At 43.1% G+C, this 16,463-nt stretch overlaps 1 protein-coding gene across 6 annotated transcripts in view; it reads left to right on the top strand.

The window, feature by feature from the left end:
• The window catches only part of LOC147423825 (DExH-box ATP-dependent RNA helicase DExH7, chloroplastic-like), a 172,288-nt gene that overhangs the window by 122,803 nt on the left and 33,022 nt on the right, over positions 1-16,463 (top strand). For all 6 annotated transcript variants that reach the window (XR_015186624.1, XM_086501806.1, XM_086501805.1 and 3 more), the window contains 8 exons: positions 10,391-10,543; positions 14,725-14,829; positions 15,166-15,306; positions 15,378-15,467; positions 15,684-15,740; positions 15,863-15,946; positions 16,062-16,160; positions 16,252-16,395. Coding sequence is in view for 5 of the 6 variants with exons in the window: in XM_086501806.1 (XP_086357932.1) it covers positions 10,391-10,543; positions 14,725-14,829; positions 15,166-15,306; positions 15,378-15,467; positions 15,684-15,740; positions 15,863-15,946; positions 16,062-16,160; positions 16,252-16,395 (873 nt within the window). In the remaining variant the exon portion in view is untranslated. The remainder of the gene's footprint in view (positions 1-10,390; positions 10,544-14,724; positions 14,830-15,165; positions 15,307-15,377; positions 15,468-15,683; positions 15,741-15,862; positions 15,947-16,061; positions 16,161-16,251; positions 16,396-16,463) is intronic.

The raw sequence follows: 16,463 nt of genomic DNA, 5'->3' as shown, positions 1-16,463 counted from the left end.
TTGACGGGACATTTGGTCTCAGGATGTATCCCTCGAACACATTCCAACTTATAATGAAAGATTTTGGGACGCCTATTTGCCAATTTCCACCTTTCGAGACATTACTTTTGCAAAACAGATTGAGAAGTACACTGTGATTGGGAAGTACACTATGAGCCTATCTTTTTCACTGCGAGATTACTGTATAGGAAAAGTGGTCTCAAATATCTGTCAACTCATATCACATGCCGGAGTAGGTTATCACATTTTGAAGAAAGAACTACTCTTTACCGACATTTCCGCCCCTTCCCAGAAGAGAAACTCAAGTTTATGATCCTCCACCCAAGGTACCCTACAACCGCAAACTACTGCAATTACCAACACATCTAATGGACAACTGACTCCTGAAGAGATGGTGCAATACCGATTAAAGGAGGGTGTTACCAATGTGGCCTTTGCGGCCATGCTGCCTCGGACTGCCTAGAAAACCCCAAGAATAAAAGATCTCTCTCGTATGAAAGCACAGAGAACAAGAAACCTTAACCCTCGGTTGGATTGATTTCTGATTTGATAGGTTTCCTCTCGTCGACACATCCAGTGAACCATGCAAAGCTATCGGAAAGGTTAAAGATCAAGATGCCCTTATTCTCTTTGATTGAAACTCCATGCAAAATTTCATCTCCCCATAATTAGCTACAAGATTAGGAATTTGAGGAATATGTCAAAGGGACGTCATTTGAAGCACAAATGGCTAATTGAACTTACACGTCATTAACACCATTGATTGGATCACTTCAACCTCTAGTTGACTTCCACATTATGGATTTGAGAGGATGTGATGTTCTATTGGGCATGCCTTGGTTCTACAAGAATCATGCCCGATTGGATGCAAGAGATTGAACGATCCAATTGAAGCACAAGAACAAAGAGTTGGTGTTGGACTTCAATATTCTAGCTACTCAAGAAGTGACGGCAAGCTAAGAATCACGAATTGAAGCAAAGAAATTTAGAAATTTTTTTACGAATTTATGATGAATAAAGATTATGATTATGACTAAGACTAAAGAACTATGATCTTCTGGTGTGTGCACGACACCACAAGCAGGATCCAATAACCTTTTATCGCATTGGCCAAGAATATGATCTTGGGTGTGTGATGGACACCATAAGCAGGAACCAATGACCTTCTAGGCATTGGCTAAGCAACTAGCCATAAGATCGATTTTTTAGACGCACCCGAGGTGTTTGCTTCTAGCTTTTATGTGTGCATGGCCATCATGACACAAGAATGCATGACTGAATGATCAATTGTGAGAGTTTAAGTTGCAAGAAGTGTGAATATTTTGTACCCTGCAATCGAGGACGATTGCTTTGATTTTAGAAGGCAGTATGTGATGGGTTTTAGGGTTAGGGTTTCCGCGTCAAGGTCATAGATGCATCGGTGCAATGCGCTCCCGCCCCAGACTCACTCTCCCTAGGAAGGTGGTCACTCTCTCTTGGTCAAAGACGGAATCATATGTGCCGTGATCAATTCTCTCTACATTTGAATGTCATCTGCATGATGTTAGGACATCTAAGTGACCTTCGGTTGGTGAACAAGCTTCACTAAGTTTTTCAAGAACCGGCTGAGGGGCCTAAAACCTAGAAGAAGAGAAAACAGAAGAATTACCAACTTGTGAAGTCCTGTGGAGTGGCCCAAAGGGTTAGGAATTAATAATCCTAACTCTACCAACTTACTGTCCCTTGTCGAGGGGCCTAAAACTAAAGGACACACACACACACACACACACACACACACACACAGAGGATGTGTAAAAATGATGACGTGACAGTTGTTGTAAGGAATTTTTGCTTTTTGCACTAACATGCTGACGTGGCATTGCTGTACGGATTTCCGCTTTTTGCGTTGGTAGCTCTGGGCAGTTTTGGCACTAGCTTTTGAGAACAGTTGCTTTTAGAACTAAGTGCTTTTTGATCTGATGCTTTTGGGGCTCTGCTTTTGGCATCCGTTGTACTCTTTATAAGTGCCTAGAGTGCCACTTCTCAAGGGCATATGGACGCAACGTCTCGGAGAGAGTCGGACCCTAAAGAATTGTACTTTGTGGGCAATAATATTAAAGAAATAGGGGCTCTAGTCTCTGGGTCAATATGTGTTTGCTTAGAACTCCTTCGAGTCATGCTGTCTACTCTCTCTTCCTCTCACAGTTATTCAAGTATTTTGAAGTGTTAAAGTTTCGTCGAGCGTGTAGATTGCAACTGTCTCTGTGTTTTTGTCCCAGTCCCTTGCCGGAAGTGATTACACTGCTGCTTCTGAGCACACTCTTGCTGCACACCGCTCCTTGGGCAGCTCTTTTGTTGCAGGTAGGTTGTCTCGGGAGAGGCAGCCCCTCCTTTGTCCTCCCCTCTTTGTTGAGACCTCATGGGTGCTCTCCAGTTTTGACATCAGTAGATGATGGGACCTCTTCAACGACACCTTCACTTGATTTCTTGGTGACCCCCATGCTTACTAAGAGGCGGCTTGCTTTCGTGTTCATATCCCGTTTCTTGTAGCACGTGGTACAGATGCTCTTGACTCTACAATGGGGTACTCTTTTCCACTTTGTGGTCAGGACCAACAGGATTGGACCTTGGATTCGACATTTGGTTGGCTACGGACGTAGGCCCTTGAGTTTTCTCATCGCACGAGGGACCTCGGGATCACAGATCTGGTACAGACTTTGAGGCCGGTGGCCAAGTTTACACTGTCTTGGCCCGATGCCACAGGCTACAGTCACATCATTATTCACTTTTTTGCAGATGTGCAACTTCCTCCTCCTTAGGTATACACTCATGAGGACTCTTGGGTAGAGGATGTGGCTCAGAGGATTGCACGGCATCTTGGGCATGGGTGGGACATGTGTTGCAAACTCGCTAATCTCAAGGTCAATCGGATGCGGACTACTCCTTATCCAAACCGGCCTCGAAGATTGCTTTCCTCACTGTTGTAACAACATATGTTTTCTCTCACTGACCCGATGAGGGTTATCTCATGGAATATCCAGGGCCTTGGAGGACCACAATTTGTACGCCATCGGGGTTATTTGAGACAGGAGCCTCAGAGATGCCTTGTGGGTGGACCTATTGATATCCTTATGCTACAGGAGCATCATTTGTGTGAGAGTCGCATTCGGCGATGTGGACACGTTCTACGAGGTAGGTATGAAACATTTTGGTCAGTTGCTTTTGGGCCTGGTGGCATTCAAGGAGACGTATGTATGACTATTGTGGATTCATAGCAGTAGGCCATTGTGGACAGAGGTATTATTGTGCCATGTAGGGCCCAGTGGGTCACCATGGAGGTTCAAGGTAGCCTTGTGGGCTTCTTGAACGTTTATGCCTCCAACCATCTGGATACGCAGGCTGAGTTTTGGTCACATATTGTGGAGTCCCTGCCTCATGCAAATCAGTGGTGCATTGGGGGGCACTTCAACATGTTGGAGGACCCCTCGGATAGGATTTGTCAGGACACGGGACCTGTACCCTAAGAACTAGGCTAGGCAAGGACTACGGCCAAGGGCCGGGCTAGGCAGTGTGGACAGGGGATCCGTCTAGGGCAAGGGGCTAGGAGCCCACCTATAAAGGGAGGTTGGGAGGAGGATCCAGGAGAGCCTAGTTGCCTAGTTTCTTACCCTGGTATCAGAGCCCTAGGCTATTCTGGGAAAGGAGGAGGAGGGCGTGGTCTTCTCATGCCATGCAAGTCAAGGGGAAGACGAAGTCGAGCAGCTTGTGGGCACGGTCCGACCGCTTGTGAAGGGAGGAGGTCTCGGGCAATGAGGAGCAGGCGGGCATGGCCGCTTAGCAAGGGGAGAGGAAGCCGTTTGGACTCGTCATGGCTGAGAGGACGCGGGAATGGCCGCTTGCATGAGGGAGGCGGGCGACTTCGACCTGCGCGAAACAGGGCTATGTTAGGCTTGCCGAGTTCGCCATGGGCCAAGGAGGATGGTTTGTCACAGCAGCCTGGCTCGAAACGGCCCTCAGCGTGCGTCCTCTCTGGTTTCCCCCCTGCGCAGACGACCGCTTGCTGCCAGCGCCAAGTTCGCTTTTCTTTTTACTTTGTTTTTTTTTCTTTTTTCCCACTATTGGGCGCCCTAGGGTGCCCATGGGCCACCCAAGGACCACCCAAAGCGGCCTGTCACATGACCAGCATGGCCAAGGGCATTCGCAAGGGAAAGATGCAGCCAGAGATCGTGCATGCCTTGGTTGTAGGATTTTCTCGACATCAATATAGTCGGTACGGCACGGCTTGCAACTTTGGCATGCAAAGGGAATCGACCCAAATGGTCGCTTCTCGCAGTGACGAACAAAAGGGAATCGACCCAAACGGTCGCTTTGAACAACATATCCACGACTACAACCAACCAGGCACAGCTTGGAAAATTATCGGAGGTCGAAGTCATTGGCAAACGCAATTTACATAATTCCACATAATTCACCATTACTCCAAGATCATCATCAATGGATATTTGATAACACAGGTATGGCTTGTCTGTGAAATCATTACCACTTTTTTGCTTGACCAAGGTCGAACACAGACGGGGTAACTCGGTCTCAACTTTGAGTATAGAGACGAGGTAATCCTATCTGCTTGTGGTATTCGGCAAGGCCGATCAGTAAGTATAATTTGTCTACCATCAAAAACATTTCAGGATCAAGGCTCCCTATAGCAACACATCAATCACCCGATTTGGGTCTTACGTCAGTTGTTAATTTTAGATCTCTCCTTGTTGTGTTATCTCGAAGTGGAGGAAAGCAAGATTTTTGGAGCACAGCTTCGTCTCCATCATCAAGCCAATCCGGTACGAGGACATTTGTCTATGAGCAAGAGTATCTGTAGCTCTGAGGCATGATAGCATCCACAGTGGGTCTACTGAAAAGTATCATGCAACGACAAGACTTCCATGTTTGGCCTATGCTATGAGTATACAAACTTGTGACGTGCTTGACAATATGCCAGTAGGTTATTTCATGCTAAACAGACGGGCGTACATGATACAAGGGACGTATCTGTACATACAACAGACCCCACTCGTGCAGCAGGTATGTCTATGCGCCATTTTTTTAGGCGAGTTTTCTTCCACGGACTATCAGGCCAACTCGCTACAACAACAACCAGGTTAGCCAAGCTTAAGTTTTTCTTGTTTTTCCCTATTTATACTTTAGGGCCAGGGGAATTGGCAAAATAAGGAACATCAGTTCACAGAATCCCTCCCAGTCTAAACTGTGCAAGGCACTTATGGTTTTGGTTCTCACGGTTGAGGCCATCACTCTCCGCAAGGGCTTACAATTCTGTATGCAAGGCATGCTAATGAGGTGGATTCAATACTACCGCTTCATGCATTACGCTTCCGCTAACACACTCGCAACTCTGTCAAGGACAGAGTACGGATAGATTGTTGGTTGCTATCAACACTCAACAATACTAAAAAGAACCTAAAATTTCGTCTAGATTCACCGGCAAGGTGCCCCTTTCAAGACATCCTCATACAGTCACGACCCTACACGGTAGATGGTCAAGATTTAACTTGTGTTTTCTGTTACCTCTCTCGATGAGAGCGTCATACAGACAGATTGTGGAATGCTTATAGGATAAGCTGCAATTCAGGCATAAGATGTCTAAGAGCACACATTCTGGGCACACACTCTACAAATTTAAGGAAAGTTCCTCGGCCCAGCATGCTTTTCTTTTCTCTCTTCTTCTTATTTCTTTCGCGAATAACGAAACTCTTCTAAGAAGCTTTTGATACATATTCTGCTCGTGAGCCAGCTTGGGCCAAGGTGCTCTCACTCACAGCTAGCATGTGGCTAAGATGCTACTCAAATTAGTCTTCATCGGTTCGTCGATTGAACACTATTTTGCCTAAGGGCTATGAGCCAAACAGGCTAAGAGGCGATTTCATGAGAAGGGTAAGACCCAACTATTGGCATTCCTTGGGTGATTGTTTTCAAGATTGAACAGATCTATCCAGGGAAATATACATCGCCATTAATGGCCGAGCAAGAGTCTTGTCATTACGGATGTTTACAGTGTCATTTTTGCACTACATGTTTTCAGTGCGACACTCAAGTTGCGTTTTTGATAAATCTTCAACTCACAGTAGCTGATTTCTACAAGGAAGTATAGATGCAGCAATCAGTTGAGACATCATGGCTGTCCACAAGAGCTAGGCAGTTCACTTGTGTGGATGTCCTTCTCTCTCTATAGCACTACGGAGCGTCTACGGACATATTGTTTTGGGGTAAGACCCGGCGGGTGATTGCTACATCACCCCATAGGCATTAAGGATCATAGTTTGATCTGCATTGAGGATCACCGTTGATTTCTCCCGGTTATACTTTCAAGGAAAGAATTCCGCAATCTACCAAGCGGTAGCAGACGAACACACTTTTCAAGTTGATTCCAATCGACCTGTACACGGTTAACTATGATGGTCACCGTTATCTCCTAGTTGAGCAGTTTCTACAAAGAAGTCTTATCAAGGGATTTGACTACGTAGATTCTAATTCACGGGCTTAGGTTGCAAAGGCAACAAACAAGGTTCCCAGTGCAATACTGTTTGTTTTTTCAGGTAGGAGACGTGCTCCTCTCCATTTGAATACGCGTAAGTGAACATTACGTCCAAATCTCCAGGTATGCATCTATTGATTTGGTATTACTCCATTTTTAGTATGCTTTGCTTGGTTTTTCAAGACGTATAAGTACGCTTGAATGTTACAGAGTCATGCCAAGGGCATGTCGGCACAAAGTATTTTTGGCCAAGTATCCAATCTATCTTTCTGCCTTATGCTGTTACGAACCTACTTGTAGGGTTCAATTTGGCACATGTTGTCACATGGGATACAACATGGTCTAGGAACTCAAGGAGTTCGGTTTAGCCAGTGTGGAGCGACGAATGAGGGTCCCTCTCACTCTTGTCGTAGAGTGTTCAGAATTATCTCCACACACAAGTACATCTTGTACTTGACGGATATTCTTTTTATACATCCTCACACGAGACATATTCCACAGGTGGAGAATATGAGTCTCTGGACTGACACTGGCGCCATTATTTCAATTATGTGTCACGACAAAGTCCCTAGGTGCTGGTCACATCTGTTTTCGCAGACCATTTTTAGCACGACGTATCAAGCGCAATTTCGTGGCCAGAAATTGTCGGATACTTAGAAGGACTTGTTAAGGTACAAGTACTGCTAAACAACATTACAGATGGTTGTTTATACACATAGCAAGGCTATAAACTGTTAAGGAAAAAGTTTCATTGTTTGTATCTAGAAGTGATCAATGTTTCACCTTTTATTGTGATTTAGACGTTTCAAGAAGGTTTGCAAAAGATTGCAACTAAAAGTATTTAGTTTCTTTTCAGAACTATTTACATTCCTTTTATTGCGTGCTAGGCACATCACATTTGCCATACGTATTGGCAAGCATCATTATGGATCTACAGGTTCGGTTAGTTTTTGCTAAATGCATGCACACTAGGTGTTATGGGCCCTAGTGTTTAGCAAGGGCTGATTTGGAACGGCATGCATATTCCACAGATTGTTGCTTATGAAGCATTTTGCACTCTATGTGCCCTATCTCTCTGAGATTACTTTTGGATCCACTAAATCACCAATAGAGGTCATGGCTCGGTTTGGGCGTTTGTGGATTTTTTCAAGTTAACCATGATGGTTATTTCGGACATTGTTGATTCTTCACCAATGTTAAACACTACTGTGATTTCCCGTTTACCAATCATCTAGGACGACTGTCTGTAAACCGTGAGGAAAACACACCTCAGTACTGTCAGTTATCCAAGGGGATAGGCAGATTACAAAGATTACAAAGAGTAATCTTGTGCTAAAGGATCTTCTAAGAGCATACGTTAACACAACGTATTTCTAAATAGATGATTTTCTCCCTATTCTAGAATTTGCTTAAGTACGATTTTCGACTTTGAACACCTCATGGGGTGGGGTTGGAGATTGTGTCAATACTTTCATACGTCAAGGACTTACCAGGTGTGCTGACAGAGTACGTTGGCACGTAACCTTCATTAGGGACGAACATGTAACGGACTTTTCAAGATACTCAGGCGAGTAGGAAATCTGGCTCACAATTGCATGGAAAGTTACGTCAAGGTTTCCTTGCATTATTCCAGTACCTTCAGAAGATCTGAAAACTGGTTATGCCTTTGGACAACTCCTTGTTGTGGTTACTCCTTTACAGTACTCACGTGAGTTATAAATGGAGTTACCATTTAAACCCAAGTGACTCTTAGTTGTGGTTCCTCCTTTACAGCACTCAAGTGAGTTATATATGGAGTTATCATTTAGACCCAAGTGGTTGTAAACGGACAACAATGTTGAAAATCAAGATATTCCTCTTAGTTTAATTGAACCTCCTCATTACACCAATTATCGGTCATACAGACAACTGGCTCACTTATGGGACATCAATAACGAGAACATCAGTATTCTTAAGAAGAAGTTTCCCACTTTTGTTTTCGAGGACGAAAACTCTTCTTTAAGGGGGGAGTAATGTCAGGACACGGGTCCTGTACCCTAAGAACTAGGCTAGGCAAGGACTACGGCCAAGGGCCGGGCTAGGCAGTGTGGACAGGGGATCCGTCTAGGGCAAGGGGCTAGGAGCCCACCTATAAAGGGAGGTTGGGAGGAGGATCCAGGAGAGCCTAGTTGCCTAGTTTCTTACAGGATTGGAGGCAGCCATGCTGCTGTTCACTGGGCTGAGTTAGCTTCTTGGGAACGCCTATGTATGACTAAGGATTTCGGATGTATGACAGCATGCAGGCTTTATACGACCCTCAGTTAGCCTCTCGTTTTCTCGGTCTAACCCTAGATTAGGGGGTGTTTATCTATCAAGGATAGAAAGTTTCTATGCTAGTGATCACATTTGTGACATGGGCAGATCGGTCAGATTTGTGAATAGGAACGATAGTGTGCCTAGTCTATCTTCTGGTAAACCCTCCACCATACCCCGGTTGAAGATGTGTGCGATCAACTGGGCTATGGTGTCAACTCTGTACATGAGGTGCTCACTCTGTAGTCCAGTATGATTAGTTGAGCTGGTGCTGGTCAAAGGATGGCTTTTGCCACCATATCTACAACAAAAAAAGGTGGACCTGGTAGGTTGTGGCTCAGGTGGCTCTAGGATCGGAGGCTGCCCTGGTACCTCATATAACCTCTGTGTAGTCATGCCATGTCTGTAGGTCCTCAATTTGTGTGGTTGGGTGGGGCTTTCTGAGATTACACCATGCTGTCACATTATCTTGGCTCATGAATAGATAATAGAGTTCAAGCTCCTGTGCCTCCTCAAAAGCTCGCCGTTTGCAGCTTGTGAGGGTCTTCATCTGTGGCCTGGCATCCTAGTCTGATCTCTCTGAGGGCTCTCGGATTGACCTAGAGAGAGAAAAATTGCCAATGAGAGAAAAAGGGGGATGGCTGAGTTTGAAGGCTGATTTTCTGTTGGTGGAGGCGCCCAAAATCTAGAGCTTTTCAAATCAGAGGCTGCCCACTTTATAAAGTGGGTAGCTAGACACTTTAGGAATTTAAAATTTGGCCTTTCAAATCTGAAGTGGACCACAATTGAATATAGAGAATGCTGACATCTCCCACCACTCATTTGTGGAAGAACAGACAACAATTCCAAATACAAAGTATAAAATTAAACAACTTAAACACGTATCTTCCTGCCTTTGCTTCAGTTCCAGATCACAAGAAGCTGATATGCAAAGTGAGCTAAGTGAGCTCTTCATTACAATCACTCCAGTTTTGAGTTGATGAAATTGGAGTCCTAGGCTCTCATTCATCTCCTAAAAGCATGTCATATGGAAACTTTGCAACGGTTTATCAATATAAGCTCAAATTGATAGGCTACTACTAGTTAAAAGCAAAACCACCAATCTCAAAAGTTTATGCTGAAAGAAAACCTAACCTGAGTCTGGGAAGTCAAAACGGTAGAGACATGGGAAGAGAGCACCAGAGATGAAAGGCTATATGCTGGGGTTGGCCAGGTTTTTCATTCATGCACGCACACCTAAAGTCTCTAACACTCTTTTTTATTCTTTCAGAGGCTTGAGTAACTGATCTGCAAAATAAGTTGTGAAGAGCATACTGACTTGTCTGAGTTGATCACATTAGCAGAGGCCTATCTAAATATAAAGGCCTCCCCTGATGTTTGTGAACGGTTTTTCAATTTCTTCTCAGTGCCCATCCTTCTCGTGACAGTTCTATATAGGGGCATAAAAGGGGAGAGAGGTGCTGTATTTATGGGAAAAGAACTGGATCACCTCTGTGACTCTAAATCTGGAATTATTACGTCTTTGATGCTAAATTTGGAATGGATTTTCTCTTGATGTTTATTTATTCTCCGCAGGGAATGGGAGATATACTTTCTTTAGTCAATAGACTAGTTGCCTCAGAACATTTTGGTGGCGCTTCATCCAATTGGATACTTGTGTTGCATTCGTCCATCTCAGTTATCGAACAACAAAGAGCATTTCAAATCCCCCCAAGAGGTGTGCGTAAGGTTAGATCTCTTGTCCTTTGGATTGAATATGCCAGATTTGCTTGTGATTGTTACTTTGTCCTAATTTTCCATTATCTTTTGTCATCTTGGTATGCTTGGTTTCTGAGGTTCATATTTTCGGGTGAATAGAGAGCGGTTGGATTCAATACAATGCATAGTCCAGACTTTGTGGCATGTCTTTTCTTATATAGAGGTAGTTGTTAGACATTTAAAGAAGATTAATTGCCCTTGATTATGCCTACAAAATAGATAGAAAACAAGGATTCAATTGACATTGACTCCATGGAGACATTCCATTAATTATCATGCACAAGGCAGTACAAATCACAAAGCATGCACTAGCACAAACAACAATCAGCAATCACATTCACATATCAGTCCTCGGTGAGACCTCTCAAACAAACTATGATCACAATGAACTATTTAGTCATCACATCAAGGCTTATTGACCTTTTTACTGATGTCTCGATGCACTAAAGTCATCATCATAGCCATCATACCTCACATATACTAAAACAAACCCCAATTTGAAAGAGTACACATCATTTATTTGAACAATTTAATCACTCACTGGAATTCCAACCATAACATACATATGACGTTATGTAACATCAAATATGATGTTACCCCATCATGTTACCCCATCACATATGATGGTGCAACATCTGTACTTATCAAATAGTTATCTCCTGGCAGAGTAGCGTCAGCTCAATACCCCCAAAATTTCAAAGACAAAATGTTGACTCTTCTCTCAATCTTTGTGATTTGTGCAGCACGCATTGCACTAGACTACTCGACGCTTGATCCACATGTGATCTTGGAATGCCCATCCGTCTATGGCTGAAACAGCGAAGAGAACTTGAGTGTTGCACCCAAATGTATGGGCACTGCTCTTCGAAAAAAACTAGTAAACATGGGAACTCTGTATGACACATTATATTTTGAATCTGAAAGATCTATGCAATGAACAGCTTAGCTGAATGATCAGACTTCATTGTCTTCTTCATCGGTACAAAATGAGCGTGTTTACTGAACCTATCTACAATAGTCTAGATACTGTAGTCTGTAATGCCCACCTTGAGTCCTCCAAGGTCAATTCAGAATAGGTAAAAGTCGTGTTGATTTATGTCTATCATACTTCACTTTTAGAAATACCAAACAAGTACACACAAATTAATTCACATCCTCCTTGAGTGAGGCAGATAGAAGTAACCCTTGACTGCCTTGAGTGTCGTGTCTATCCCTCTATGGCACTCTGTGAACACTTTTCTCTCAAAGCCCTTGTTAGACATAGCTTTGCTTTTCGCATCAAGTAAGTAACCTTGACAGAATAACCTACAACTGTCTTTGTAGTATGTAAAATGATGCCAAAATCTAAATGAGAACAAGATTTTCCTTCATATCATCGAAGTCATGACGAAACAATACTAAGAGCTCCTTGTTATAAATCTGTGCTAACTTTAAGAGCATCCGATTCTTGTAAGCTACCACGTGGCCCCCCTACGTCAACATCGCTCCCAAATTGCTACCACATGCATCGCAATAGACCTCAAAAGACTTCTACAAGTGTGGAGTAGCAAAGGATGTCATGTGGTTATTGTCTCCTTAAGTCACTCAAATGTTGTAAAGTGTGGACGGTCCCCAAGTGAATGGTACACCTTTCTATGCAAGGGCATGCAACGACAAAGAAACCTCCCCAAACCATCTGATGAACGTCCGTCGATAGTAAGTACAAAAGCCCCAGAATTCCTCACAGCATGAGCATTCCACAAAGGTGACCACGCTAACACCCTCAGACATAACAATATGCCTCAAGAAGTGTATCACTCGCATAAAGAACTCATTTTTCTTTCCGTTCATCACCAGTCTATGTTCCCACAATGCTCTAAACACCCGTGCCAAATTTTTTTGACGCGTTGCCTCGGACTTGGCTAAAACAATGATGTCATTAAAGAATGTGCCTACATACTGCCTGTTTTCTCGATAAATCATGTTCATCATCCTCTTGAATGTTGCAAGAGCATTGGTAAGCCCAAACGACATCACCAAAAACTCATACAATCCGAAGGACGTCCTGAATGCAGCCCCATGTTCTTCTCTAAGAACGATCCTGATCTGATGGTATCTAGTCTTCATATCGATCCTACTAAAGCAAGTAGCACCCTGCAATCTGTCAAGTATATGATCGATCCTGGGTAGTAAAAAACTCTTCTTATTAAGAGCTATATAGTCCAAGATCCATCTTTCTTCTGCATAAGTAGCATTGATGAGCAAAGAGGGGATGAACGTGGTTGGGTCAAACCCTTTTCCAGTAGGTCGTTGACTTGGCTCACGATTTCTTCTTGTCCTCAAGAGGGTCTGTTTGGAGTGGAATCAAATCGATGGTGTGATCTTCTTGTCGCTTAGGAGGTAATCGCCTCAAATTCTTTGGAGAAGCAAACTTCATGAGGCTTGAGAAAATCTAGATGCTTTGACTCTAACTAAGCCAAATTAGATGAACTCTAAAAAAGATAATGTAAGCGGAAAAATGTGATTTTAGTAGTATAGAAATGGTAGACGCTAATACAAGAGGAATAGACTCTCCTTTGAGTTTTACGTCAATGGTTAGATCCTTGCCCTTTACATTCTTCATCTAGAGCTTCCTAGCACGAGCATCCATGATCACATTGTTCCTTTGGTGCATCCCCAAGAGAACATCACACCCTTCTAGTGGCATGATATAGAAGTCCTTATGTCCAGCATAGTCTTGATAATGCAAGCGGAGCTTGCCTATCAAGGGTGTCATTGCAACCTCGTGCCCCGGTATTGCTAGAACTATATCTAGACTGATTAACAAGCAGGAGACGAGGTATCTTGGGGACTAGTTGCAACGCGCTCAGCTTCTGGCACGGGGTGGATGGTGACTGTATAATATCGTAGGGATTCAGGCTTCACAAGACAAGTCCATCCATGGCATGGTCAAGACGGTGCTCTAGGTTGGATTGGATAGAGAGGAAGCTTTGTTGGATGTTTGGATCAACCTGATTTCATAGTTTAACAGGTCACATTGGGTAACCAAGATTTGTGAACCACATAGCGTCATTTCCCCAATCATGCAATGTCTTAGTAAATTAGTATGCCACAACCAAGGTCGGCCAATGAGCGATGGGAAGCCTCCAGCCACCTGGGGAAGACGAACAACCTGTAATGGAGTGTGCTCCACTATGCTGAGGGGTAGCACTGTGCATTGATCAGCTAAGGTGATGGTGAATTTAGCACCAAGCTATTAATAGTCGCAACTGATATGTCTGATGAAATATCTCTTACAGGTGGTGACTAGATGATGTATACCCCATAGGGTGTGGCCAATGAAAGACCAGGTAGGCGTTAGGCCAAGCAGATGGCTTGGCTATCCCTAGTCCTGCTCCTGCCAAAATGCTCGTCCAAAAGTCACCAGGTCAGCATCTCAATAGATCCCCTAGTCCAACTGATCTTGACTAGAGACTCTAGCACCACCACCCCCCTATGCTAACACTCTACTGTAGAGACTACCAGCAGTGTAGAGACACTGCCACACAACACTCTCCCATATGCTGACACTCCACTATAAGACTAAAAGCACTGTAGCTGGGCTACAGTACTTCAAAAGATATCTGTGTATTGCCCTGTACACACTTTTAAAGCATAGATTCGGTTCTAGTCTCATTTCTGAATTGAACCTTGACTGCTTGCTCATCTCAGGGTCGGGTGATTTATGTACTAACAGTAGTTACAAATGGATAAAAGTTTTTTTTCAATGCTTTGTTTAGTGCGAGTCTGCCTTGCATTTCAGGAGCCATGCCAGAAACACTAAGAGACCTTTGTATTACTGCATGCACGTTTATGTACTTGTATGTGTGTCTCTGTGTGAGCATACAATTGGCATGATTTAATCCAAGGAAAAAGTTTTTATGTGCGTGCACGGGCATCTATTCTACATCCATATCCGCTATTGACCACTGAGTTATGTTATTGGGGACATATTGAATGGTAAGCATGATGAAGCTGATTGTTATTTTGTCATGTACGAGTGTATAACTTGCACTTTCCTTTGAATGGCCAATTTGGGCTTTCCACTGGTTTAGGTCTTTATGAAGAAAATCAGTTTTATTGGCTTAGAATTGAGTTTTTGCTTTCTGATATTGTTTTTCTTGCTGCTTTAGATAGTGGTTGCAACGAACATTGCAGAGACAAGCATTACAATTGAGGATGTTGTGCATGTCATTGATTGTGGAAAACACAAAGAAATGCGATATGATCCTCGCAGGGTTAGTCTATGAATCTTTTTCTTTGTACTTTTTTACAACTGAACAATTAACATTAAAATTTGTTTCTTTGATATTTGAGGAAGAGGCAAACAGATGTTTATTGTTGGACTCGTATTCTAAACGTATTCATTACTTTATATTTTGGGTATTGAGTTAGTATCTGGGTGTTTTTGCTGAGGTTTCAACTTAACCTGTTTTTCTCATAGGACCGTTTTTGAGAAATTTCATATATTATGCTTTGAGGGATTTGTTACAGTGTTGATGTGCTGGCTGACTTAGAAGTGAAGATGTTTTTTGTAGATTTTTTTGGTTTATAGCTCTATGGCTTCTGTTTAGGGAATGTCCCGAATGGAAGAAGCTTGGGTATCTCAAGCAAACGTAAAGCAGAGGTCTGGACGAGCAGGGCGTGTGCAGCCTGGTTATTGCTTTGCTTTATACACCAAGTATCGGTTTCAAGACCTTTTACGCCCATTCCAAGTATGTTAGACATATGTTTATGAACTACTATCAAAACAGAGAGAAGTAGCTGACTGCCTTGGCTATTGTAGCTACCTGAGATGCTGCGTGTTCCACTGGTGGAGCTTTGTTTACAAATAAAATCTCTATCACTCGGCAAGATTGGAGCTTTTCTCGAAAAGATAAGTTTTTTCTCCACTGAGTTGTCTAAAAGTGCGTAAGTACAAATAGGACAAGTCAGAAGAGAGGGGTCTTTCTTGTTGAAAACTATTTTTTCTGCTTTACAGGTTGGGAATTAAATGTTATCGCTGCTAACGGAGTTTTAATTTTTGTCATCTTTTACTGGATAAATAACTTTCCAAGTAGTCTAAGCAAACCTCTATGACATGACCTTCCAGGCTATTGAACATCCAAAGATGGAAGCTGTAGATTCTGCCATTCATACACTTCGTGAGGCTAGTTTTTTTTCGTGTGCTTATTGCAGATAATATTTAAATAAGAAACGTGTGCTCATTCACAAAGCATTCAAGAAATCATACAAGTAATTCATGATTGAGTGATGCCTCGTTTGATATAGGTCGGGGCTTTGGACAGTAACGAAGAACTGACCCCTCTGGGCTTCCATCTTGCCAAGCTACCGGTCGATGTGCATGTAGGCAAGGTGTGCCTTGAAATTCTAATTCTTTCTTGGGATGAAACACCCTCTACAATCCAAATCCTTTGCCCCTACGTCTCGTTTATAAAGATATCTTTGTTAATTTCCATGTTTGTTGCAGATGATATTGTATGGAGCAGTCCTTGGATGTGTAAGTCCAATACTGACAATTGCAGCTTGTTTGAGCTACAAGTCTCCTTTCTCTGCTCCACGAGAGCAGGTCAGTGAGAGGTTTCTTTGTCACACTACTTGAAAAATCTAGTAGCTAGTACATGGCAACTGAGAATTGTGATGGTCTTTTGTTCGTGCAGATATCTGCTGCAGAAAAGGCAAAGCGCTCATTTGTCGATGCTAAGAAATCTAATGACAGCTCTGTTAGCATTTGCCGAGGACAGCAATCAGACCAGCTTGCAATTGCTGCTGCATATAACAGTTGGAGCACTGTTTTACATAAAGTAATCACCTTAGGCTGAAATTATCTTCGCTGTCATGCTTAGTAGCTCAGTCTTGTCTTGTGTTATTG

This window comes from Adiantum capillus-veneris, chromosome 26 (assembly GCF_014529385.1).
Source record: "Adiantum capillus-veneris isolate H3 chromosome 26, ASM1452938v2, whole genome shotgun sequence".
NCBI classification, from domain to species: domain Eukaryota; kingdom Viridiplantae; phylum Streptophyta; class Polypodiopsida; order Polypodiales; family Pteridaceae; genus Adiantum; species Adiantum capillus-veneris.
The sequence above is the reverse complement of the archived record's forward strand: the minus strand, read 5'-3'. Positions and strand labels throughout refer to the sequence as shown.